The sequence below is a fragment of the Leucopleurus acutus genome, assembly GCF_964270905.1.
Source record: "Leucopleurus acutus genome assembly, chromosome: 15".
Classification (NCBI taxonomy): Eukaryota; Metazoa; Chordata; class Mammalia; order Artiodactyla; family Delphinidae; genus Leucopleurus; species Leucopleurus acutus.
In genome coordinates, this window is record NC_139157.1 from 82,091,459 (window position 1) to 82,116,916 (window position 25,458).

Consider the following 25,458-nt stretch of genomic DNA (forward strand, 5'->3'; position numbering starts at 1 on the left):
AAAGTTTGCTTCTGGATCTGTTTCTATAACAAGCATGCAAGTAGGGTAAGTTTTGAGTTCTTACGAAAATTTATTAGTCGAGTTCTGAAGTTTTCTAGTACATGTAGGAAGTAAGTGTATGCAGTTTTAATTTCTAGGTCTGTCTTCTTTTCTATTCATCTTTAATACAAATGTTCAATCACCACACGCATGGGTTACCTGCTTAGAAAATCATGATTCATTCTGGAGAGATGCTGCATTCTCCAAGGAGGCTGACCGGGATAGCAGAGAAAGTCCTTATTTTAGAGTCAGGAACATTTGGAATGCCAGCTCTGACGTTTACTAGCTGTGCGACCTGGCAAATGATTTAACCCCTCTGAGCCCCTTTACCCGTGTGTGACTGGCCTCCAAGAGCTGTTGGGGGCATGCTGGGTACTTAGTAGTCATTAAGGAAAAGGTTGTTCCATTCTTTCATCTTCCTTTTACAGTTTCCTCTGCAGGTTGGAACAGAACCAAGATAAAATCCCTCCCAAGCAAACAAGACTATTATGATGCAAAACAAAGTGTTTGATTAAAGTGATTTCCTTAGCTGCAAGCTATTGTGTAGTTTGGAAAGCAGTTCTTTTGTAGGATGTCAATATGCAATTGTTAAATAATTCACACCAAGAACACGCAGATCAGCATAGTTTTCATACAATTTGTAGATAACTTTCCACCCTAAAATATGTCTTGATTTAGCTGCTCACTTTCTTTTCGTCTCACTGAATTCATTTTTCCAGTGTCCACATTTTCTGGAGAAAAGGCATAGTAGGGTTGAGGGAAACAAGAAAAATGGAGGAAGAGGAGAATTCCAGGGCCTGTGAGAAGGGGCACCAATGCAGGAATGTCAAAGCTTGATGTCTTATTTTCACCCCTTTATAAAATTTTGGTTAACTTTCCCTTTGTCTGTGGGGAGAAGGAAAGGACTTCATCTTTCATTCCTTCCAACTCTGACCTTCCATCCAGTAACTTCAACTCTGGTTGCTTCTGTAACAATGGGAAAAATGTGTCTAACTTGATTCTAGATCCAGTAGATGGAGTCATTTTGGCAGGAGGGATGGAGTGCAAATCACCATTGGATGAAAGAAAAGAGATTACCTTACATTAAGCTACTTTATATTTAGATGACATTATGTTTAGATTTGGGAACTGGACATGTGCAGAATGTCAGGAGAATCAACTGACCAAGAAACATGGATCCAAATAGAAATGCCTGACAAGGAACTTCCTCATTGAAGAGGGGCCAGAGTGGCACGTGGTGGCAGGCTTCCTGTGGGGTACATCTTTTTTTTTTTTTTACCTTCTCACCTGAGGCTTTCAGATTCAGACCTGGCCACTCTTCCTTTGTTCTGTTTCTCTCCTGTTCTTCTTTCTCCCTTAACACCTGCTAAAAGGTAAGAAGTTGTCAAGACACACCTGACTTTCAATTGTCTAGGAATTTTATATCTCTTCAACCAATGAATTAGTTAAACTGAAATATTTTTTATTACCTTGTTTTTTCCTGAGTCCTAAATTTCTCTCATTCCCTCCACTTCCAGACCTTCCTATTTCCATTTTAAGCTGTGACACTCCGTGGCAAATGTCTAGCGCGCATATTCTCCCAGGACCCAATTTTCCTTTCTCTACTTTATTCCTGGTGCCGCCTGTTTCTAGTCTTTTCCCGTGTGAAGTGTCAGTGCATATGTCCTCTGGGATCCCATCCAGACTCTGACACTTATTGGCTTGTGCCTAGGACAGTTTCCTGTTCTCTCTGAGACTCATTTTAACAGGATCTACCTCTTGAACGTTGTGGTGAGGACAGAAATAGAAAGTCAGTGCCAGTGATGGGTTTCCTGCCCGGGGCTGTGCTGGAGCAGTGCAGAGCTAAAGTCATCTACATCCAATGATAGGAGAAAAGTGGGAAGGGTTTGCAGCCCGTTTCCATTGGGAAAAAAATGGTATTCAGGAACAAAAGTCCTGGTCTGCTGAGATCAACCAGTTCAAGTTGGTGACCAGACACTTAACCATTGCACCACACTTACAAACTCATCTCCTTTTTAAACGACCTGCTTCTGTGCTCCAAAAAGACCTGAACTGACTGGCTGCTGTCTTTCCCCAGTTTGAACTCCAGTGGATGCTGATTCATTGTGACCCACTGCGACCCAGGAGAGAAACTTGCCAGGAGCTGCCAACGAGGGTAACAGCGAGTCCCTGGACCACCTGCAAAGAACACTTCCACCCAGCGTAGCTCTCGCCACCTCCTCAAAATCCCCCCCGCCCCCACTCTCTTTCTCTAAAGAATCCAGGCTTTGCAGCACAGACCAGATAGACAGTAAGGAAGCACCGGTCCCACCCACAGCTGGGCGGGTAGAAACCACCTTGGGGCAGGGGTGTCTGTTTCTACCTTGGGTGGCTTACGACCCTCCCTCCTCCCCTCGCAAACATCTCCGCAAGAACACTGCCGGTCGCAGCCCTCAGTGGCACGCAGGCCGTCGCCTTGGCTCCTAGGACAGCAGGATGCTGCCCGGGGGCGGGAGGGGCGCGTGCAGAACCGGCCTGAGCGGCCGCGGGGAAGGGGTTAAAAGGGACTGTTGTCATTCTATCCGTCCTCCCGGCCCCGCAAGCTCTCCTCCAATCCCCAGGACCCTCTGCGGGGCCACTCACAAACAGGAGGAATTTAGGCCTCTCTGTCTGGGGGCGCTCTTTGTGGGGACAAGCGCCACTGTGCGCGCGTGGAGGGCGGGCCCGGGGATTAGCGGCGCGCGGCGGGGATGGCCTGGTCGGCGCGGGACCGCGGGGCCCTCGGGCTGGGACTGCTGCTGTCGGGGCTCTGCCTGTGCACGGCTCAAGTAAGTTGCGCGCGGGTTTAGGGGGACGCCTTCCCACTGTCTCCCCATCTTTTCTTCTCCAGCCCAGCGAGACCACCGACCTGGTAAGCCAGGGAGCGCAGCCGTCGGGGGAGCCTCAGGGAAGGTGCCGAGCATCCCGTGGGCTGCCGGGCCCCGCGCATCCTGCGGCGAGCACGGTGGGAGGCGGGGGCCCTAGGTGACCCCTACGGTCCCGGAAAGGGCGCCCCCTCGCCCACCGGGCCCCCATACTGCAGGCTCAGGCGGTGGAGGCCGGCGGAGGCTGGAGGCCGGGGTTTAATTTTCAGCCTGACTGCCCCTCCCCCCTTCCTCTCCCTCCTTCCCTCCCCTCCCCCTTTCCCTCCTCCTCCCCTCCCCCTTTCCCTCCCCCTCTCCTCCCCCGTCCCCTCCCCCCTCCTGGCGCGGTCCAGGGCAGCCCAGCGTGAGTAGGCGGTGTTCCAGCAAACTTTGCATCCCGCCCACTGTGCCCGCTGGTCAGGGTGGACCCGCGGCCCGGACTCGCCTCGAAATTTCGGCAGCTTCCCGAAGGCTCGGCGTCTCCTCCCTCCGCCCAGGACAGGACCCCGCGGGGGCAGGGGAGCCAGCGCCGTTTGAGGTTTCACTTACAAAGACCCCATTGTAACCTGTCTGGTCCCCGGAGTTTAGAAAAACCAAGTTTCCTTTCATCAGAATGAAGCTTTTTTCTTTCTTTCTTTTTTTAAATTTAGAAGAGAGACAGAGAAAAAAAATCTCACATTCCCTAACCAACGTGTGCAAACTATTTCAGAGGCCAGGCTTCCCTCTAACACCATCAAAGCTGAGCTGTTTGCAGCCGATAAAAGGGGTCACACCCTAGGGTCAGCCTGAAATTTGGGGTGTTTTTGAAGCGAGGTGCCCAGACCTCCTGCAAGAGAATCGCTGCAGGCGGATCTGAAAGAGGGCCAGGCGCTCGCTGGGTTCCGCCGCTTTCCCCACCCGCCCCCATCCTCCCTTGTCTTTCCCTGAGAGGATTCCCCCAGCTTTCTCCTGAGCACAGGAAGGTCTACAGAATGACAGGGTAGTTGATCTGGGCTGGAGCGCCTCCGCTCCTACCTGTTCCACTTTGGCCAAAACACTGACCCGCAATAACCGATTAAATCGAGGTATTCAGTGACCACCAGCTTCAAGATCGAATCCCTTGAGGAAGAGGCCCCCTCTTCCTCACAAGCCCCCTTCGGTTGAATGCTCTGTAGACGTGAGGACTCCACCCTGGGGGCCTGGACTGTGCTCTAACCTCACTGTCAGCCTCACTGAGAACCTTGAGGAGGGGAAGAAGTTCCCTTGGAAGTTCGATCCCCCCGTGTTATGTTGGGTTCAAACCCCGGCCTCTGCAGGGCAATGTCTTTACCGGGCCACGCGGGGGGCCTTGGGCCCTGGTGTCCAGTTTCGCGTCGTTGCCCCACGTACTCCACTAATCCATGTGCGCTCTCTTGTCAGAGGGGACCCCCGGGTGAGCAGGGTCCTCCGGGGCCGCCGGGCCCCCCTGGAGTCCCGGGCATCGACGGCATCGACGTAAGTGTCACCTTCCCCCAGCGGCTCGGGTGGGTTCTTTGAGAGCGCACGGAGCCCCCCACCCAAAGGCGGGATGGGGCGTGGGTGAGCCTGGAAGCCTGGGAATTTCGGAGGGAGGAGGTCACGTGTCCTGTGACCCCAGTTGGTCATGGACCAGCACCGTTTAGCCCGTCCCCGTCCCCGATTTGTGAGGGATTCTCCCGGAGGGGTCCCCAGCGCCCCCCTCTCACGGACTGCTCTCCCTTTCCTCCTGTCCTCCAGGGTGACCGAGGTCCGAAGGGTCCCCCGGGCCCCCCGGTAAGTGGATCAGCGCCTTGGCCCTCCACTTCCTTCCTTCCGACGTGGTCTGCAGCCACGTGCGTTAGCAGAGTCTCAACTCTGCCCCCTTTTCTCTCCTTTTTTCTCTCCCTGCCTCGCGACCTCCCTGCCCAGGGCCCCCCGGGAGAGCCGGGAAAGCCGGGAGCTCCGGGCAAACCTGGCACGCCGGGCGCAGACGTGAGTAGTGGGAACTGGGGGCGCGCAGCCGGGCCCAAGGCGTGTGTGTGTGCGTGTGTGTGTGTGTGTGTGTGTGTGTGTGTGTGTGCGCGTGTAGAGAGGCGCAGGCTGCAGGGATGGGGGTGACCGCGGTCCCAGCTGCAGCAGGGCTGTGGCCCTGAACTTGGCCTTGCGCGCGGGCTTGGCACGGACGTGGCCGTTTCTGCGCATGGGTCTTCGAGGGTGGAGGCTCCGCGCAGCTCCCTGGGGAGAGCACGCAGCGCTGGCATTTCCTGCTCTCGGAAAACATAGGTGGGTACCGGTTCCTGCCTCTAACCGTCCACTCCCCTGCTCAGCCGGTGCCGGGGAGGAGGGATCCGACTGGCCTCTGCAGGGGCTTCCCAGCAAGCCGTCTCTGCCCTTGTCTTCCGGCGCCCCCTAAATGCATTTAGAAAAGGAACCTGCAGGGGAAGGTTCTTGGGGTTCTCCTAAATCCCAAGGAAAAGAGAAGAGAAAGATACTCTTGAGGGGAGGGTCTGAAGTGAGTGGGGGTGGGTGGAAGCAGGGCTGGGGCAGGGAACTGGTCAGTACACGTGGAAGAGGAAATTCAAAACTAGTCTTCTCTCTTTCCACGGGTGTTTTCTTGGCTGACGTCACTGACAGAAATAAGCTGACTAGGGTTGCCTGAAGACCGGGAAGCAGCAGCCTCTCCCCAGCCTACCCCCCAGCACACCTGCCTCCCCCGCATAGGAGGGACGCTCAGATGCTGAGCTGTGTGATAAACCTAACACTAAGTAACATTTCTTCAGAGTAAAAGGACTTCAGGCCCCTCGGCTTCTCTGTCCGTACACTGGACTGATATTTATTGAGGTCTCACTGCAGGCCACTCCTTGACTTTGCCGCTGGATACGAAGTGACGTAAGACCCAGCACCTGCTCTCAGGGAACAGACAAGGCTGGGTCCCTCAAGTTATCCTTCAAGTTACCATTTCATGTGGTTTCCCCGAACTAAGGACTTTTCTAAATCAAAAAAAAAAAGCACCCGAAAACCTATGATTATAGATTCCGAGAAGTTTTGACTGGAGTTTAAGACAGAGTCTTCATTTTGAGAAAAAGAAAAACCACACAGCTAGATGTTAGTGGTTATTAAGATGTGCTTTCTTTATCGAGATTAGCATAATGAAAATATTTGTCTATGCTATTCATTGCCTTAGGAGATATCGACTTTGTTTTATGCTTCAAAGGCCCTAGTTTGAACTTTCTAGGTATGCAAAGTGGCAGTGCCTGAGGTTCCCAGGGACCAATATTCGTATAATACAAACTGAAATGATATAACTTGTTGGCTATCAAGCTTCTCTTTGAAACTCCGTGAATTACTATGACACATGATAACAAAAACGTCTGATAAATACAAGGCCACTAAGTAAACCAGTAGCCCAATACCGGTTGGATTTATTTCTGCATTCCTTTGAAACGTGAACCTTGTTTTATGTGAAAAGAAAATTGATGGTTAAATGACTATCATTATTATTGATTGTTGTGGCGGTTGAAGCATAAACCAATGGCCTGAAGTCTTGTCTCACTACTGAGTTGCCATAATTTCAGACAGAGGACTAGAATTATGGTGCTTTTGTAGCAGGTGCAACAAATTCTTCACCTGTAAAGAAGAATAAAGACAATGCCTGGTTTTGCTTTATAAAGTAATTTCCACACTTAAACAGAAGCTTGGGATAAACAAATGAAAGGTCTTCAAAATCTTCAGAAGTACAATGTAAATAACACCTACAAATAGTTTTTTTTTTCTCCTTTGTCTATAGTTGCAGTACCACAGTGCAGATTTCCAAGTCAGATTTCCAAAGTTAAAAAGTGTAAAATAGTAAGGTTTCTTATATCATAGAACTTTGACCCTGGAAGGTCCTCAGGGAGACACTGATGAGGACATTGAATCAATCTTCTGGGATTGCAAAGGAAAGCAAGAGAAAAAGAGAAAGAGAAAGGAAGGAGAGATAAAGTAAGAAAGTCGTGTGTGTGCCAGTATTTTGGGCATTTTTAGAACTGAGCAAAAAATGAACCATACTAATTTGCATTTGAGTAGAACTTTTTTTTCAAATGCAGTCACAAACATTATTTCCTTTAACTTTACAATAAGCTGGAAAGTAGGTTTGGCTAATTTTATTCTTCACAGACAAGGACACTGAATAATTATGAGGACAAGTAGTTCCCCCAGGGGCCCAGAGTTATTCAGTGGCTAAGGTGGTGAAAGAAACCAGATTTCTTGATTTTTCGAGTCACTTTCTTTCCAGATAGCTTTGCCTCATGCAGATAGGAATGAGGTTCTTAAATAGATGAATATTTGGAGAAAATAGGGAGAAAAAGAATGATAGTGAATTTTTGTTATCTGAATTACCAACCAAGAAATATGATATTAAAAATTCAATGGATAGTAAAAATATTTTAATTGATAGTTTATAATTACTTGTAAATATTGGTATAAATTTCATGTTCACCAAAGTTTGAAATGGAACCACATGCAGCTTACAAAATCCTGACCCGAAAAGTTTTTTTTATTCCACTTTTTGACACACTTGACATTTTAAACAGCCCTTTTACCCTAAATTGAGAATAGACCTTGAGACTAATGAAATACCAGAAACTGGATCAGAGTTTGCTGTTTATCCCTGGGCTTGAGAGCTAAGTAAGTGGGAAAGCGTAAGTTATCTTTCTTGGTAGGTGAACCTAAGTGTAGTGGTGGGACCTGAACCCTCCAACCTTTGTTCATGGCAAAGCGGTATTTTTTGGTAATGTTAACAAATGGTTAATCGATGGTGTTTGGAAGAATCTGAAAGGAACGTGGCTTCAAGGTAATTATCCTGAATCAAGTGGATTCGTGACAGAAAAGGTAAACGAGTCATGGCAGCTAATCTTGTGGGATTATGTGTTGGGTCTCTTGAACTGAGTGGTTGGAATGTGGGAAGGAAATTACTGCTGATGGCTGGTGTGCTCTGCCAGACAGCGGCAGGAAGTTTCAGAACACAGTTGGCTTTAATATCGGCCTGTATAGAACTTAATCTTCATAAGCATTCATATGAAAGCAGTTCTTTCTGCTGCTGGCAGTATTTTCCTCTAGTCATTTCTCTGACAAATAAGAATGATTGCAAGTTGGAGTTGTATGCGTGCATCTGTAAATGTAAATTGTAGGAGACTTATGTACATCCATATAAAATCCCTCCTTTCCTGCTAAGACTTTAGTAAGTTGATTCTTTTCCCTTATAGATGTGTAAAATTAAAGAGGTCAGAGCTTGGTTGTAAGCTCTGCTCCCAAAGGACAGCTGTGCTGTTATCATTCATAACTTATATTCTTATAGGCACTTTTGCTGTGGCATGCTTAGTGAGCTCTGTAAAGTAGTATTTTTTTTTCGTTCGTATAGCATCCATCTCAGATACAGAGAAGAGGAATTAGAATGAAGTACAGGAATTATAGTTAAGCCATGCTACTTTTTACAGGAAAGAGGTTAGAACATCCTCTGAATGTATACAGCTATCATCCCTGATAGATGTTATATGATTAGGATAGTGAGTAATAAAGAAACTACTCTGGAAGGTCAGTGTAAGTGGAACTAGTCAGGCAGCAAAAAAAAATGTGAGCGGGGCTGTGAAGCACAGTGCCCGTGGTTAATACCTAGAACTTTTTGCTTATTTGCAGAACCCCTTCTGAATGAGGTTTTAAGCTCCCAGAGGGCAGGAAACATCACTTCCTGTGAACTCTTCGTTAGCATCTAGTGTAGTCTGACCACACAATGATGATGATGATAAGAACAGCTAACATTAACTCAGTGTCTGCTCTGCCAGGCACTGTTGTAAACACGCTGTGTGTAATATCCCAATGAATGTTCAAAATCACCATATGAGGTAGATATTAACATTATACCTATTTTACAGATTAGGAAACTGAGGCTACATACAGTTGAGCAACTTGACCATGGTTGCACAGCAATTAAGTGCCAGAGTTGGGATTTGAACCGAAAGTAAAGATGATGTGGAAGGACAGGTGTGAAATCCCTCCACCCAACACCCAAAGTAATTTATTCAGTAGTCGTGTACTGAGTGTGTGTTAGATGTTGGGACAATGTGCTAGGATTGTAATGGACACAGTCCTGTCCTCATGGAGCTTATGCTTTTCTACATGGCTATTTCATAAAAGAGTTCACTGGATCATCAGACACCAGAATATATTTTCATTCATTCAAAGAGCCTCCTAGTGTTTAGACATAGTTTATCATGTCTATGGAAGACAGTATAAATAAGAAGTGACTGGAAGCAGGCTCCAGGGTATCCAGCCATTCTGCTTCCTTATTATGGAGCTGAAGTTCTACCATATACAGTAGCTACTGTCCTCCAACCTTGTCAGTTATTTCAATCACTGAGTGAAGATGGTTAGCTGGCTGTGTGTGTGGGAATTGACCAGGATTGGTCTTGGAGGGTACATGCATAGAGTGGACATCAGACGTCCCATTCGTCAGACATGCCCTGAGGTTTATACAACCCATGTGCCATATGTGTTACCAGAGTGCCCCTGCAGGAAGGGTTTGTTTGCTGAAATACAAAAGCCAACGTTCCATTACCATAGGTGCTCAGCAACTAAGATGCTGGGACCTGTTCCCAAGTTACAGCGTTACAGTTATACTGGGGAGATTGAAAATCTCAGCCTGTCAAAAACTCTTCCGTGTGTGTTTGATAACTTTATTCTTTGGTAAATTTCCAGTAATTAACATTTTCAACTCATTCTTTTCTGCTTCCTTTGATTTGCTCTTTGGAGTTATGAGGGAAAATAATTGATGTAGAGAAATGTAAAAGTGGTGATCAGTGAAATAGTTTTCTATATAAGCTACATGAATGCATCTTATTGATATTTATGCAGACCATGACAGATTAAATATGGATTTTGGTGATTATTTTTAAGTAGGGCTTTCATATTTTCAAGGAATCCATCCCTCAATTAATATCATTTTAGCCTTTTTCAAAATCTTGATAATGTATAGGTTTTATAAGGTATTTATATTGTATATGCATGCATATATGTATATGTACATATATGTATGTATACATCTATAGATACACATACACATATTTGTCTTTAGCAAGGTGTTCCCTTCAAGATTACATTATAAATGACAACATCTAAAAGTAAAGAAAAAATTACAAAGATAAAAATGCATCTTTACCTGTTGTGGAAATTTGGATGTACACGTGGTGTTATCATGCTTTGATATCTATTAAGTCAATTACTGTGAAACACATTTATAACCATCATATGTAAAGCTAAAGCAGCTATTAAAGCATCACTTCCAAACATTGTCATTTTCCCTATGAATTTTCAGTAACTGACTTAAATTCTACATACTGAGTGGCACACATGAAAATGTATACTTAATAATAGCCGTTTTACTAAGGGAGATAACCTAGAAACATACATGCTCTCAAGTGATTCAAATTTAAAAGTTAATGTATTCCATAAGCAGTCATCATTGCTAAGATGACTAGAGAGCCTTAGACGGCTCTAAGGCAATAATGAGATGGATTAGTTTTAATTACTATTGAAGGAACATTTGAACTCTCAAGATGTGATTCAAAAGCTACAGAGACATACGGTGTTTTTGTTTTATAAACGAAGTCAAGGAGGTACATAAATATGGCTAAATGGCAGAGACAAGATCCGTCGTTGTATCAGACTTACCTATTAGAACACTGTAACTATTAGTTTGCATTTTTCAAAGCAGAGACAAAAGTACTAAATTATTGAACCCTGTGAGAAACAATGCATTTAGCAGGAAGTTAGGAATAGGATAGAATTTATATCAACAGAAAGTAACTAACAGGCAGATCTTAAACATTAGCTTTCAGAAAGAATATGCAAAGGTATTTCTTTACAAATATTTGTACCATACATAGGCAACCATCCTGTATATAATTAACAAATTAAGCAAAATTATCCACTTAGTGGTTTGCCTAAGGATGCTGTATTAGTTCTAACATCATCTTGCTTTATTAGGGATTAACGGGACCTAATGGATCTCCTGGCTCTGTTGGACCGAGAGGACAGAAAGTAAGTTAGCCACCTGGTATTAATTGCTCGTATTAATTAAGTGTGGAAGCATAATTTCATTGTGGTGTTTCCATATCAACTAACAGATTAGTTGTGAAGTAGCTGAAATACACTTGTTCAACTAAAATCGTGTTTCAGTTGAATTAAATTACATCCGAAACACCAAGATGGAGTGTTGTAATGATCTCAATATTTACCCAGTTTGCATACTTACATATTCATTCTGCTAAAAGCTAAGTACAATGGAGCTATTTTTATTTTTAGGGAGAACCTGGCGTGCCGGGACCTCGTGGATTTCCAGTAAGTAAATGTAAAGTGACGTGGTTGATAATCTCCTATCTTTAGGTAAAATTCTGCCACTGTGAAATTTTTCAATGTAGTTTTCTACATAATACACATCACAAAGGAGTTTATGACTTATCTGCTGTGATAAGCATTCTGACTATGAGTAGAGAAATTTTAGAGCAATTTGAATGTGTGGTGTAAAATACATACATCTGTTTGCAGGTAGCGTTTCCCAATAGACATCCCCCTCTCTGTCCCCACTGATGGAAAATGTTTCTTGCATAACAACAGCAAATCTAAGTATTCAGTGTTTAGACCTGGGCATCACACCACTTTCTTCACAACTGGTTTTATCTCTAATGAAATATTGGCTGTCAGATATGTCAGATATTATCACCCACCTGGTTCCCTGGCAAGTCTTTTTCTACATTGCACAATCTGGCAGACTTGTGTTATTTCAGTCTACAAGAGAACTGGGTTCTCAGGCTGCTATCTTTTTTTCTATTCTGCTCTTCATTCCTCTTTTGTTCTTGTCATGAATCTGTATTTTTCCTCCTTGTTTTCTATTCTCACTGTTTTCTTTGCCTTATTTCAGTGTCTGTCAACTTTTCCATTATAAGTCTATCTGCAGAAGTGAATATCTTGCTGGCCTTTCTCCCATATTTTCAGCTCAGAGCTCAACATCTTATAGAGATGCCTTTTTTTTTTTAGATTTAGTGAAATTTATCAAACCTCTAGGTCTCTGATAATGAAATAACTTATTGATTACTTTGGTTTTGCCAAGCAGAACATTTATTCCCCAAATTGATCCACATATTAAAATGTTCAAATAGAAGTAATTTTTCAAAGAATGGCTTAAAAAAAGTCCCACTTATCATTAAAACATACTGCTCATGTGAAATTCATACTTGTTGTGGCTGCCTAAATAATTAGAAATAATAGAGAACGGACTTGAGGATATGGGGAGGGGGAAGGGTGAGCTGTGACAAAGCGAGAGAGAGGCATGGACATATATACACTACCAAACGTAAGGTGGATAGCCAGTGGGAAGCAGCTGCATAGCACAGGGAGATCAGCTGGTGCTTTGTGACCGCCTGGAGGGGTGGGATGGGGAGGGTGGGAGGGAGGGAGACGCAAGAGGGAAGAGATATGGGAACATATGTATATGTATAACTGATTCACTTTGTTATAAAGCAGAGACTAACACACCATTGTAAAGCAATTATACCCCAATAAAGATGTTAAAAAAATAATATCATTATCAGAGGATGTACACTGATTCCACTGGGTGCTTCATATAAGGATATTTTAGAGAAGGACGTCTGGAAGTATAAGCTATCAGGAATATGGTATCAGAGACAGTTATGAATACAAGGGATTCAAGCCAACAGAGGAGAGGAAACCCAAGGCCGGGAGACTGACCCCGGAAAGCATAGAGAGAACAGGGGCTCTAGGTAGCAGATGCTCAGTTTTATTAAGTTCAACAAGCGTAGAATTAGAGCTTCTTATGTACTAGGCCCTGTGCTTGGAATCCAGGCTGCGAGGCTGCGGAAGGCGTGGTTTCAACCCTTGATTACACGCAGTTCGGTGTTGCTCAAGAGATAGAAAATGTAAAGGAGTGTGAGATGGGGTGACCAGCTCTAAAATAAAATTCAACATACTAAATTAGGATCCATTGGAGGTTATTTCATGAGTGACACCGTTTCATTTTCAGTATCTACTGGATTTGGTGTCTGCATATAGCCCTACCTGTCGAAGGGTGTGTTTCTAAACCCTTTTCTTCTCCCCCGCCTCTCTGTGTTAAAGGGAGAGAACTTTAGGAAGTTCTCCCCTAAACTAGGGAGAGGAAGTTTGGGGAACTTCCAAATATCACATTATAAACTTTAAAGCAGTATTGTATTGCTTTTAATGTAGGTTTCTTATAAAACATGACAAGTGATATCACTTATATGCAGAATTTAAAACCTGATACAAGTGAACTCATTTACAAAACAGAAATAGGCCCACAGACATAGAAAACAAACTTATGGTTACTAAAGGGGGAAAAGGGGGAGGGATAAATTAGGAGTTTGGGATTAGTGTATACAAACTACTACATACAAAATAGAAAATCAACAAGGACCTACTGCATAGCACAGGGAGCTATATTCATCATCTTGTAATAACCTACAATGGAAAAGAGTATGAAAAAGTCTGGTTGTGCCTCTTTGTGAGTAACGGTGTCTTGGTTTTCTTTAAAAAAAGTTTGGAAAAAATATTACTGGTTAGCTTAGACATCAAAAGAATATTTGAGGAGCTGAAGCAAATTTCTTCCTTTAGAAGTAGAGCCGTGTTTGCTTTTCTTTACCCAGTCCTTTCTGTAGAATGAACATCTTATGTTTATTTAGTGATTATTTATTTTTTTAAATTAATTAATTAATTTATTTATTTTGGCTGCTTTGGGTCTTAGTTGCGGCACATGGGCTCTTCGTTGCGGCACTCAGGCTTCTCTAGTGGCATGCGGGCTCTCTAATTGTGGTGCGTGGGCTTAGTTGCCCTGTGGCATGCGGGATCTTAATTCCCTATTGTTTATTTTTGAACTGAGTTATTTCTGTGTCTGTATTTACACTAAGTATGGGTCACGTACCGTAACAACTTTTATTTTAATCTTTTAGGGCCGTGGTATTCCTGGACCTCCTGTAAGTATTATCTCTTGGTTTGTTTTACATAGTCTACAAAAATGGCCCATTTCTCAGATCCCGACCCTACTCTCCAGCTAACACTGTACCCAGTGGCGTTTATAGTGTCCTACCTGAATGATCTTACGGGGCTACTATGACAGCACCCCTATTCTGCTAAAAGTATTTTATTAATTTAAGGAATTTCTGTTAATTTAATTAATTTATATATAAGTAATTAAAATTTGGTCCAAATTTCTCGTTGGAAACCAAATCTAGCTCAGATACGTAATTCTAAGTCAGCTTATCGTACTTGATATCGCTTGTCATAGATTGTAAAAACATTCGTAAATCACCGTGTCCCTTTAATTTGTTGACCGCAGGGTCCTCCTGGGGGAGCAGGCCTCCCCGGAGAGCTTGGCCGTGTTGGACCAATTGTGAGTACACGCACACACAGCGCATTGACAGACATTTGCTGATTTAACGGAAGATGTTACTAGGGAAGGCTCATCGCCCTAGCTGTATGCTTCCCCCTGCAAATCCAAGAAACGGCGGATGAATTTCATTCCGGTTTATAATATTGATGAAGACCAGGGTGATAATGCCCCCTCATTTTTGTAGAGTGATTTAAATTTTTTCCCCAAAGTTTTCAGCTAAACTTTTCTTCCCAACTTCTAGAATTAGTGATCAAGTGGAGAAGTGTCACCTTCGTTTTACAGACTCTAAGCCAGGATTGGGATCCAGTGTCTCTTTTATTAGTCTCTTTGCAGGAAATGAAGTGAATAGTCTAAAATTACTACCATGTACACTTATGTTAAGATCATGAAATCATAATCAAACTGACAGAACTTAACTTTAGTCAGTAAAGAGCTGAACTTCATGGAAGAAATTGCTGGTAATGTGTTTGATGTTCATATTCAATAACTATTCAAAAAACGTTGAATCATGGACGTTCTCTGAACGATAGGTAATGGTAAATCCACGGAGAGTCTGTAGGTGCTACTCTTTGACAAATTTATTTAGTGAATGATGAATGAATATGAAATGATTGTAAGATTGATTGTCAGATGCTTTTGACTTCTTATGATAGAACATTAGGAAGGAAGAGATGCGCCAGGAGTCAACTCTGGATAATAAGTCTAACTGGACTCCATTTTCATCTGAATGGCTTATTTGAATTTAGCCATCTTGACCTTCTGTCCCAATGGCAAGAGCAGTGACAGACCGAGGGATAGCTTCTGGGTGAAGAGCCCCAGGGGTGGCTGGCCCTGCAGAGGTGACGACCTTCCCTGTTGCAGCTTCAGGCAGACGCAAGCCTTCCTTGCTGCTGTTAGCTGGGCAGCATCAGCAGTGTTGGCTGTTCTGGTTCCCCTGAACATCAACTAGAGAAATACGTAGCGTTTCCAGTTTGTTGGCTGTCCTGGTTCCCCTGATAATCAACTAGAGAAGTACGTAGTATTTCCAGTTTGTTGGCTGTCCTGGTTCCCCTGATAATCAACTAGAGAAATACGTAGTGTTTCCAGTTTGCTTGCAGAGTAGATAAAGTGATCATCCTATAGAGAAGGACTGGCTTTTTCCCCCAAGTCTCCCTCTGCCTTGTCTTACTACTTTGGTGAGACCGGAACTCCTTTATTCTTCTGGTTTTGTGGAGGTAGTTGGGTTGTGGGTCCCCCATCGATTTTGGTGGCAGGTCCATGCAGGCTGAGCTCTGCAGGGTTTCTAGGAATGTCAGTTTCTCATGCCTCGCCAGTTTTACGCACTATGTTTTGACATGTGTATAACCACTGTGTCACAATTTTCAAATAACTTAGGGTGACCCTGGGAGAAGAGGACCACCGGGCCCCCCTGGTCCCCCGGGACCCAGCGTAAGTTATTTGAAGATTGAATTTCTCTGTGTCTGAGGGTTGGGATTAAAGAAACCTAAGAACCAAAAATGGAAGTACCTTTAAATCAAGTCATTGTCCTAAAATTCCAGAATGGCTATGATTTTTTCACTCATTCAGAGCATGGTCTTTTTAGGCCAGAATAGTAGAGAAATCACAATAATTTAAAAGATGGTTTTCACGAGGAATGGTTTACTCATTGTATTTGAAGTGCTTTGAGGCTTATGATTTCTCAAATATTCAAACCCTGGACATATAAAGGGAAAGTTTTCAAAGGAACTCATCTTTACGGAGGATTTACAGTTAAGTACCTTTAAAAATGCAGTTAATTAGGAGATTATCCTTATTTTTAATTTACGATTTAGAGTTCTCCATATTTTCCATTCTCTCATTTTATTTCCCTTCAGTCCCCTGAAAGAAATAATCTACTGCAATTTAGTTTTCTCCAAACAGAAGAGGCCAAGTCAAGTTTTTAGAATGTTAGCGTATTATATGCTATTTATTCCGTATAGGTTATTGAACAAATACATTGATTGTATTTTTGTCCAATGAACTTTCTGTTATTAGTAGTTTGAATTAAAATGTTTCACTATATTCTTAACTTTAGTATTTTCTTTACTTTAGGGAACAATTGGCTTTCATGACGGAGATCCATTGGTAAGACGTTTTCCTTTGAACAAAGTACAGTTTAGGTCAAGGACCAGGAATTCTCTTTAAAAGGTGAATTCTCTTTAAAATGACCTCACTGGAATATGTTGTATTTCTGTCTTTTACTTTACTCAGATAGCAGAGCAGTCGGCCGGACTGGTGAACTGGTCGCTTGTGTACACTCAGAAAGACCGTTTTTCATTATAGAAATATCTTTTTTTCCATAATCTTTTTACTTTATGACTAAGACATGCTTTTTCACCAGAAGTCAAACAATCCGCTCTGAGACTTGTTTTCCTTATTGACTAATATTCAAACGATGTAGGAAAACTGCACTAAATGCAATTTTGGTCCATTTGTTGGGGGGACGTGACCCTCAGGACAGAGCTGTTGGAGTGGGGGGCAGGTGGGAGGGGACAGAGGTCAGGTCCTGGGACAGTGGCCTGTCTGCAATCATTTTATTTCTTTAACAAGTTAAATCTGAAGTAAATATGGCAAAATAGTAACATTCATTAAATCTGGGTGGCGGATACGTGGGGAAAGGGTTTTCTGTAAGCTAGGAATATTTCCAAGTTTAAAAATAAAAGAATAAAAAAGGAAAGGGGTTAGTCAGAGTTATTTCATGATTATAATTGAATTGGGGTTCTGTAGCTGGACTCCTAAAGGATGTACCATTTTGTCATAAAGTAGAAGCTCTGGTTTACTGTCTCTCTGTCTCTCGGGCAGTGTCCCAGTTCCTGTCCACCGGGCCGCTCTGGATATCCAGGCCTGCCAGGCATGAGGGTAAGAGAATAGTTTCCATGCTGTATTCTGTTTTCTGTTTTAAGAGTATTATCCACAGGAAAAGGAGAGCCTTTCCTTGAAGCACTGACCTTTCTGGTGCGGAGTGCCCACTTTGATGGACTGGGCAAGTCTGTGTCTCTTATTCTGTGGTCCTTATACAGTCCTGGAGATTCCCGCTGGTACCCTGACAGACACAGATGCTTGATTATTCAGTGCTGTTCAGGGAAGAAATACCAGTGAAATGTATTGGATGGAGGGACCCTACAACACCAAATGAAGGTTCAGAAGTTTGCTCCAGTGATGAGAGATGCGGGCCAGGGACGGTACACATGATGTATGTGAAACTGGTTTAGTTAAAAAGAATTGGAAAAACTGTGCAAAATAGAGAAGAAAAGAGACTTTCCAAAAGTGTTTTTCTCTCACTCTGCCATCATAACTACTTCAAAATTGCCCATAAAAATAAGAGAATAAATACCAAAAGCTGGGGTTAAATGGCTTTCTCTCTCTAGTCCAGACCAGGGAAGTTCTGCCAAAGATCTCAAAGGCTCCAAGGCCCTGGGTTTCCCACTGTGATTTTCGTGGAGGTTAGCTTTGGTGGGTTCCCATAACTGCAGAGGACTTGGGCCTGGCTTGGTGTCTTGTTTTTCACAGAGACTTGCACCCTTGGTACAAGAAAGGTTCTGAGGAAGGAAGCTCTGACAGACTTAATTTCAGAATGTTTATTTCACACTTGCCCCATGTCCCTGACCCGAAGCGCACATATGCTTAGAACAGGTGGCTTGACAGTGAAAGATGAGGATTTCTGCACATGTTCTGCAACCTTCACGGGCTGCCGCTTATAGCTTGTCACCTGCACTTAAACTGTGTACAAGAAGAGGCAGAAAGTCGTGTGTCTGGGGAAGCCCTTCTTCTGCTTCCAGGAAGGAGATGGGCACAGAGGAAGCAGAGGGTTTTCAGGGGAGCCTCCAGAGAGCAGAGAGTAGCCCGTTGGGTGTGTCAGCCATCACCTCTGGAGAGCGAGTTACTGATGCTGGAGAAGACTCCATGCCCTTCGCCCAACTGTGGGAGAGAGCTGAGAGGGAAGGGTTAGGGACCGGCTGGCAGTGAGTCATTGCCCAGTGGCTGAACTAGGTAATGGGGTGTTTGCTATTCTTGAACAGAGTTTGTCTATTAACTGAAACTGATATTTATTATATACTGTGGTCATGTAGCCCACATGGTGTTATTAAGGTCTTCTAAGGCTGTCATTTCTCTGACATAACCTTTCGGTTAGCAGCCTATGGACATAGATTTGGGGGGAGCAAGGTCATTTCGTGAGCCTTCTGACCACTTTCTGTGCCAAACTCAACACGTTTGTTTGCTTGTCTATTTATTTATTTCTGTACTTATGTACTTTTGCATTTGTTAGGGTCATAAAGGGGCTAAAGGAGAGATTGGTGAACCTGGAAGACAAGGTCACAAGGTAAGGACAATGAATATTTAGTGGGAAAATTGTGATTAGGAGGTCGTGATCACTTTCATTATAAAGAATTATAAGGGGGCTTCCCTGGTGGCGCAGTGGTTGAGAGTCCGCCTGCCGATGCAGGGGACGCGGGTTCGTGCCCCGGTCCGGGAAGATCCCACGTGCCACGGAGCGGCTGGGCCCGTGAGCCATGGCCACTGAGCCTGCGCGTCCGGAGCCTGTGCTCCGCAACGGGAGAGGCCACAACAGTGAGAGGCCCGCATACCACAAAAAAAAAAAAAAAAAAGAATTATAAGGGATAATAAAAGCATGCTATTTTACCCTTCCTTTTCCAGTGATGATTAACAAGTTCTCAGTGGATGCATTAATATTCTGATTAAGCATCATATTCTATCATTGTTCAGTTACAAAAAACAGAGCAAAGTGCCATACACTTTCATTCTTTCCTGTGTTGCTGCCCCTTGTACCCCTTGCTTTCCTTTTCAAATCAGTCACACTCAGCTCTTTTCCTTGATGGTTTTGACAGCCAAGTGTTATTCTAGCTGGTTGTTCCACTCCACTAAGCAAAATTTTTATGACAGGAGTAAAATTTCATGACAAGTGTTGCTGAGACTAGCAAACAGGGAAGTTGGTAATTGGCTCATAGCCTCTCATCTTAAGTTCTGAAATAATTTATCTGTTTCTGACCTAATTTCAGTGTAACTTAGATTTTGAGTAATCTGGAAGTTAGCAATTGGCACTTATATTATATTCTGGGTAGAAACTGAAATCCACAGCACAACTTGCATTGGGGCTGGCATGTCCTACGGAAAATCCAAGGCTGAAATTTAAAGCAAGGTGACCTATTTGCCTTTTCTTTTCATCCATTAGGATGAAATCTCTTTAGAGTAACTAAGAATTTGACTTCTTGTATGGTAGAATTTTAGTTCCGGTTAATTCCATAATATTTTACAAAGTCAAACGGTTCTTATCGATGTGGGTCTTCTAGACTTTGTTGAATATGTCCTTCTACACCATTATTGGATGGCAGAAGTCTTTTTCTTTAGAAGTTAAGAGCTTGAGAGGCAATTTATTAATACCTTCAGGCAGGCATTAATATTCCTTATTTTTTGGCCGTGCCGCAGGGCTTGTAGGATCTTATTGCCCCGGCCAGGGATCGAACCTGGGCCCTCGGCAGTGAAAGCATGGAGTCCTAACCACTGGACCGCCAGGGAATTCCCAGGCATTAATATTCTTGAACTCCTTAGGTAAAGCTGTTGAACAATCTCAGATAATGAGGATAAATAAGCCAATTTCCAGTACCTTATTACAGTATGAACATTCATTTAAAAAGTCTTTTATTACTTAGGCTCTGAACAGTTAAGGCATTTTATTTATCTGGCATATAACAGCTGGATTCTTGATGTCAAATTGGAGAAAATAGAAAAAAAAAATCAAGTACTTTGGAAATTTCTCTGTGTGCTCATTCCTCCATTGAATTTTTCAATTCGTAATTTAAAAAAACCAACAAATATTTATTAAGTACCCACTATGTGCCAGGGTTTATTCTAAGCGCTAAGGGCACAGAAATGAAAAATGTCCAATATGGCTAAATTAAGTATGACATACCCATATAATAGACTATCATCTAACCTCAAAAACAAGTGTGTAGGAATATTAAATCACACCAAATATTCAGGAGGTAATATGTATAATAAAGCAGATTTAGTAGACTTCTGCTATTTTTGATGCCCTGCATCCCTTTCTTTTTTTGGGGGTGACCTCTTTTCTTTGGGGAACTTCCACTTCCCCATCCCATGGGATTTGGGAATGGACCTGTCAGTCAGAGTGTCTCTCCACTCTCCCGCGAAACTAGCATTTTTGAGACCTATACAAGTTAGTGATCTGGACTTTCAAATTTGGTTTGGTCTTCATTGGGGAACCTGCAGATTGTTTGGTGTGTTAGGTAACTGGCCAAAATTTGCATGAAAAGTTGTTGAAAACTCCTTTAATTTATTTCACATGTTTATGTCACTTAACACTTTCAGTGGTGTCTTTGAAAATCGGCCTATGAAGATAAGATAGCTCCTTGAACAATGAAACTTGAAAGGGCTAATAGATGCTTTTAACTGTAAACTGAAAGCAGAAAGATGAAGAATTATGAGACTATAGGGGCCTGAAGTTTGCTTTCAGATTCACAGTTCTGCCTTGAGTTTACTCTACAAATTAATTAATGAAGATTTAAAAAATTGTTTATACAGATAAGAATGAATAGTCAAAAATCTTTCAGTAAAACGGTAATAAGTTGCTATTCCTAAATTTGTCATTTAGCTTTGTGGTTATTGATTAGTTATTGTGTGCTATTCATCTGCTGGTGAAATATTTCAGTCAAATACATTACTCCAAGGTTTATCAAGAATCTATGGGAAAATACCCCAAAACCTGCTAATGAAAACTTACAATCACTGTTGTTTTTGTACTTACATGGGGAAATACAAGTAGTATTTAATCATACACATGTGTTGATTATCCGCTCCATAAACTAGCTTATTCACTGGCTTTCCCATTAGGACCATCTCCCTCCACTGTCAATCTTATGTTCTGATGGAATGTAATCTGAATATAATTATGAGACAAAGATCCACTATGTAAGGCTCTCAGAGTTCATTCAAATATCAAGTGTAAATTATTTAGGTATAGCCTAGTTCTTTGCACTAGATGCCCAAATGTTCTATATTAACACTGCTACTAAATTTTTTGTATTTCTTTGTGTGTGTGTGTGTGTGTGTGTGTGTGTGTGTTTGTGTGCAAAAACCTCTATGTATAAAGTATAGCATGTGAAGTAGGAAAATGGGTGAATTGAAACATGTAATAAACAATAGAACTGGATTTTAATCTACCATTATAAACAAATATCAAAAACTAAGAATGTTTCTCATGATGAATTTCACAATTTAAGTTATTCATTACCACAGAAAATGTAGAACAGTATATCTATTGTGAAAAGCAAAACCTTTGTCAGAGAGAAAATAACTTTTTTCCCAGAGTCCATAAAGTAATCTTTCTGTAAGAAACAGTAGTTGGATTTCTGTTTAGAATATCCTAACATTTTAAAGTATATCAGAGATTATAAAATTAGTATCAAAAAGTTAAACCAATAATTAGTTAAAAAACATAATGGAAGAAGATTCCATTGGCAATAGCCACCAGGTAGTCAAAATACTTTAGAACAAACTTAAGAAGTATTCAACAAAATGAAAAGAAAAGAACTTTACTGGTGGAAAGAAAAAGAAAACGTTTTGACTAAATATGAAGATACACTGAGTTCTGAGATGGAAAGACTCAGTATTGTGAAGATTCTAACTCTCTCTATATAATCTATTAATTTAATGAAGTCCTAATGCAAAGCAAGCAGTGTTTTTATGAAGATCTGCCCAACAATTCCAAAGTTCATGTGGAAGCGTAAACATTTAAGAAAATCTGAAAATAAGAGTAACTATAAATGAAAAATAAAGGTAAAGGAATTCTCCCAACCTGAGATTAAAATGTATTATAGAATTTCGATAATTAAAACATTATGGTATTGACAACATCATACAGCAGAACAGTAGAGCTGAATAGGAAGGAAGTCCAGAAACAAGGATATTTATCAATTTAACATATATTAAAGATGAATTTTTCAGCCTGGGTGGAGAGAATCTATTATTCAATAAGTGATATTGGATAGAGTGCCAGTTATCAGGAAAAAAATAGATTTCTACTCTATATTTACATAAAAATAAATTACTGATAATTAAAAATTTCTATGTAAGAAATGAACTATAAAATTACTAGAAGAAAAATATAGATGAATATTTATATATTTTGGGGGTGTCAGAGAAGGCTTTTCCAAGCACCATCAAAGGTAGAAGCCATGGAAGAAAAGACAGATTTAGATTTAGGTACAATTTAAAAAAAAAAAACTGTGCATGGTACAAAAACTATAAAGAAAAAGTTAAAATGAAAATCATAATTTAAAATATTATAGTTTAAGGAAAAGTTTGCATAGTGTGATCACACTTTCTTAATAATACACCCACAACACACATACTTAGAACATGAATGCATACACTCCCTCTCTCTCTCCCCCTCTTCCTCTTTCCCTCCCCTCCTCTCTCTCTCTTTAGAAAAGCTTTGAAAGGGTAGCATCCAAAATGTTACTGGTGTTTATAGTGGAAAGGTGGGATTTGGGTGACTTTATCTATATGCGTCTCTGTATTTTCTGAATGTTCTGCAATTAATATGGACTACTCCTATAAAATAATTTAAGCAAGTATAGTAGACTAATTCAGGAGATGCCAGATGAACTTACCACGTGCCAAGTTAGACCGAGCCCATTTCAGTGTCCATTTGGTGCCCTTCTCTCTGTTTTTTCAGGGTGAAGAAGGAGACCAGGGCGGAATTGGACAGGTTGGAGCTCAAGGACCTCCGGTGAAGTATTTTTAGAAACATATTTAACTATGTTGCGGGACCCTGGTGATCTTTGGAGGATATCATTACTGCTTGCTGAACTTCTGGGGTTTGGGAGAGGATATGCCAAAATATTTCTGTAAAATTCACAGTTTTTCATGTTTTAAATATACAGCATCTGTCAAGGAATGCAAGATTTGTAAAAAGTATGCTTTTTGGAACACTTATGCACGAGCTCGGGAGACAACACATGTCATTCTCATGTCTCTGCTATTGACCCAAATATTTCTGGAATTCTTTTTTGAATTACCTTCAGAGTCGGAAAATAAGCCCCACAAGAATGAGCGGCTTTATTCTGATTTGGCCAGATCTCACTGTGTGTCCTGACTGGATCACCCTGGCCATGTGTATTTCAGGCCATTCCTAACTGATCTACAGAGAACCGGGACTGACCTGGATGTAAAACAAACAGTTGGAGATGCCCCCTTTTCTCCAGTGAGAGCACGGGGAAATGACTGGCCTAGAGCTACTTTATCCTAAGCCATTGTGGACTGTTAGCAAGTTGCCCGGAAGTGGCTACCCCGCTTTCCTGATGGGGCGTCTGCCCGCTGCTTCTCCCCAGGGAGCATCTCTACGGCATCTGCTGCTGTGGGTCCAGACAGTCAAGAATGACAACACTCAGTGTTGAAGGGGGTCCTAGGATCGACACCCTGCACCCTCATTTTGAGGATTACCCGCTCCTGTGCCCGAGAAGGGAGGAGATGGCTTCCTCCTGCCCCAAATTGGGATTCAGAATGCCTTTTATCGTAGAAATGGTGTAACGTAGAGTGATGGCAAGTGAACGATGGAGACCCCAGCTACACTTATAGGAAGAAGCTTTTGTGGGGACCTGTTGCCTTGGATGGCACACACTGGTGGGGAAAAATTAGTCCAAGGTTTAAAATCACGATCATGTGACCCGTAACCACGTTACAAACCACGAAGGAGGCAAGAGTGGCAGTGTATTCTGTGTGAGTTAAAAGTCAAAGGCTTTATCATGATTCTTTGAGGCTAATGATACTTACTCTTTTGCCATCAGTCATTGTTCTGATTCCAGATTTGTGTAAGTCTCCAGAATTTTTAAAAAGGGTTTTAACATCAGAAGAATTCCTTTTGGATTTTTCTTGTAAACCGGGAAAGTTTGCCTGCAATATTATGTCACTTTTTCTCAGTGTTACCTTTGGTTATGATAACATCCTTCTTCTCGATCAGCATTTGTGATGACATCAAGGAATGTGCGCTTCAACTAAAAGAATTTACTTCTCTTTTTTACATTTCCAGGGAGCTCAAGGTTTAAGAGGCATCGCTGGCATAGCTGGGGCCAAAGGGGATAAAGTAAGATGATGATGGTGATGATACGCTACCAAAATGCATAAATGTTTGGGGCCATTTCAAATATCTTCTTGTCTTTAACAACGTCACTTTTTATTTCTTACTTGGTGCTTTGTAGATGTTTGGTTGGGTTCTTACTTTCTGTTATAAACGTAGATGATAGAAATGAGTCATACACAGGATACTTATTATTATATATTTTAAATTATTTGGGGTAAATAGGAGTAAGCAGGGCTGTTACGCTTAATCTCTTATCAGTAGTTGACACTGATAACACTGACACAGCACCTGGAGTGCCCGGCAAAAGCAGAGGAGGATGGAGAGGTGGAGCTGAGGATGACGCGTTGCCCTTGGTGGGGAGGGCAGGGCAGGGCAGGGATGGCTTGTCTGAGTGAATAGAAGAAGCAATAACAACGCAAGCTTGAGCATTCATGATGAGCTCAGAAATATTTTTCTTGCTGTGTGCGTGTGTGTGTGTGTGTGTGTATGTGTGTGTGTGTGTGTGTGTGTGCGCGCGCGCGCGCGTGCGTATGTATGAGTGGAGGGGGCGTGTCTAGCTTCTCTCAGATGTTAAGGAAATGGTCAGCACTTTGTAGAAAGTTTGTTAGGAAAGCCCATTTGTAGGCTCCAGAAAATTAAAAATGGGGCTCTTTGCCCACCACCCCTCCTGACCCTTGCCTCACCCTCTGCAGAACCTCTGAGGCTAATTCATGTTGTTCTGCACAGAAGCACAGTCTTTCATTAGCAACCAGACAAGGATAACGGGCACATTGTAGGTGCTCAGTAAATGAAATTCAACCTTTTTAAAAAACGGATGCACATTTTTGTGGATCGAAGGAATTGCTTCATGAATAATTCCATCAATTTCATTTTTTCAGCCGCTTTCTCTGTCTGTCTAGGTTTTCTCATTGTGCCCGTCTCCCTCTTCTGTTTCCTATAGAATGCGGTTTCTTTTCTAAAAACACTGTATT

General features: G+C 42.3%; 1 protein-coding gene across 1 annotated transcript in view; it reads left to right on the plus strand.

Annotated features, from left to right (window-relative positions):
* COL9A1 (collagen type IX alpha 1 chain) overlaps nucleotides 1–25,458 on the plus strand; it is a gene marked incomplete at both ends in the record, with an annotated part of 83,318 nt that overhangs the window by 19,911 nt on the left and 37,949 nt on the right. Inside the window, 14 exons of the mRNA XM_082855960.1 lie at nucleotides 2,117–2,241; nucleotides 4,322–4,394; nucleotides 4,656–4,691; nucleotides 4,827–4,889; nucleotides 10,917–10,970; nucleotides 11,235–11,270; nucleotides 13,910–13,933; nucleotides 14,296–14,349; nucleotides 15,724–15,777; nucleotides 16,420–16,452; nucleotides 17,170–17,226; nucleotides 18,635–18,688; nucleotides 23,084–23,137; nucleotides 24,437–24,490. Coding sequence (XP_082712086.1) covers nucleotides 2,117–2,241; nucleotides 4,322–4,394; nucleotides 4,656–4,691; nucleotides 4,827–4,889; nucleotides 10,917–10,970; nucleotides 11,235–11,270; nucleotides 13,910–13,933; nucleotides 14,296–14,349; nucleotides 15,724–15,777; nucleotides 16,420–16,452; nucleotides 17,170–17,226; nucleotides 18,635–18,688; nucleotides 23,084–23,137; nucleotides 24,437–24,490 — 771 coding nt within the window. The remainder of the gene's footprint in view (nucleotides 1–2,116; nucleotides 2,242–4,321; nucleotides 4,395–4,655; nucleotides 4,692–4,826; nucleotides 4,890–10,916; nucleotides 10,971–11,234; nucleotides 11,271–13,909; nucleotides 13,934–14,295; nucleotides 14,350–15,723; nucleotides 15,778–16,419; nucleotides 16,453–17,169; nucleotides 17,227–18,634; nucleotides 18,689–23,083; nucleotides 23,138–24,436; nucleotides 24,491–25,458) is intronic.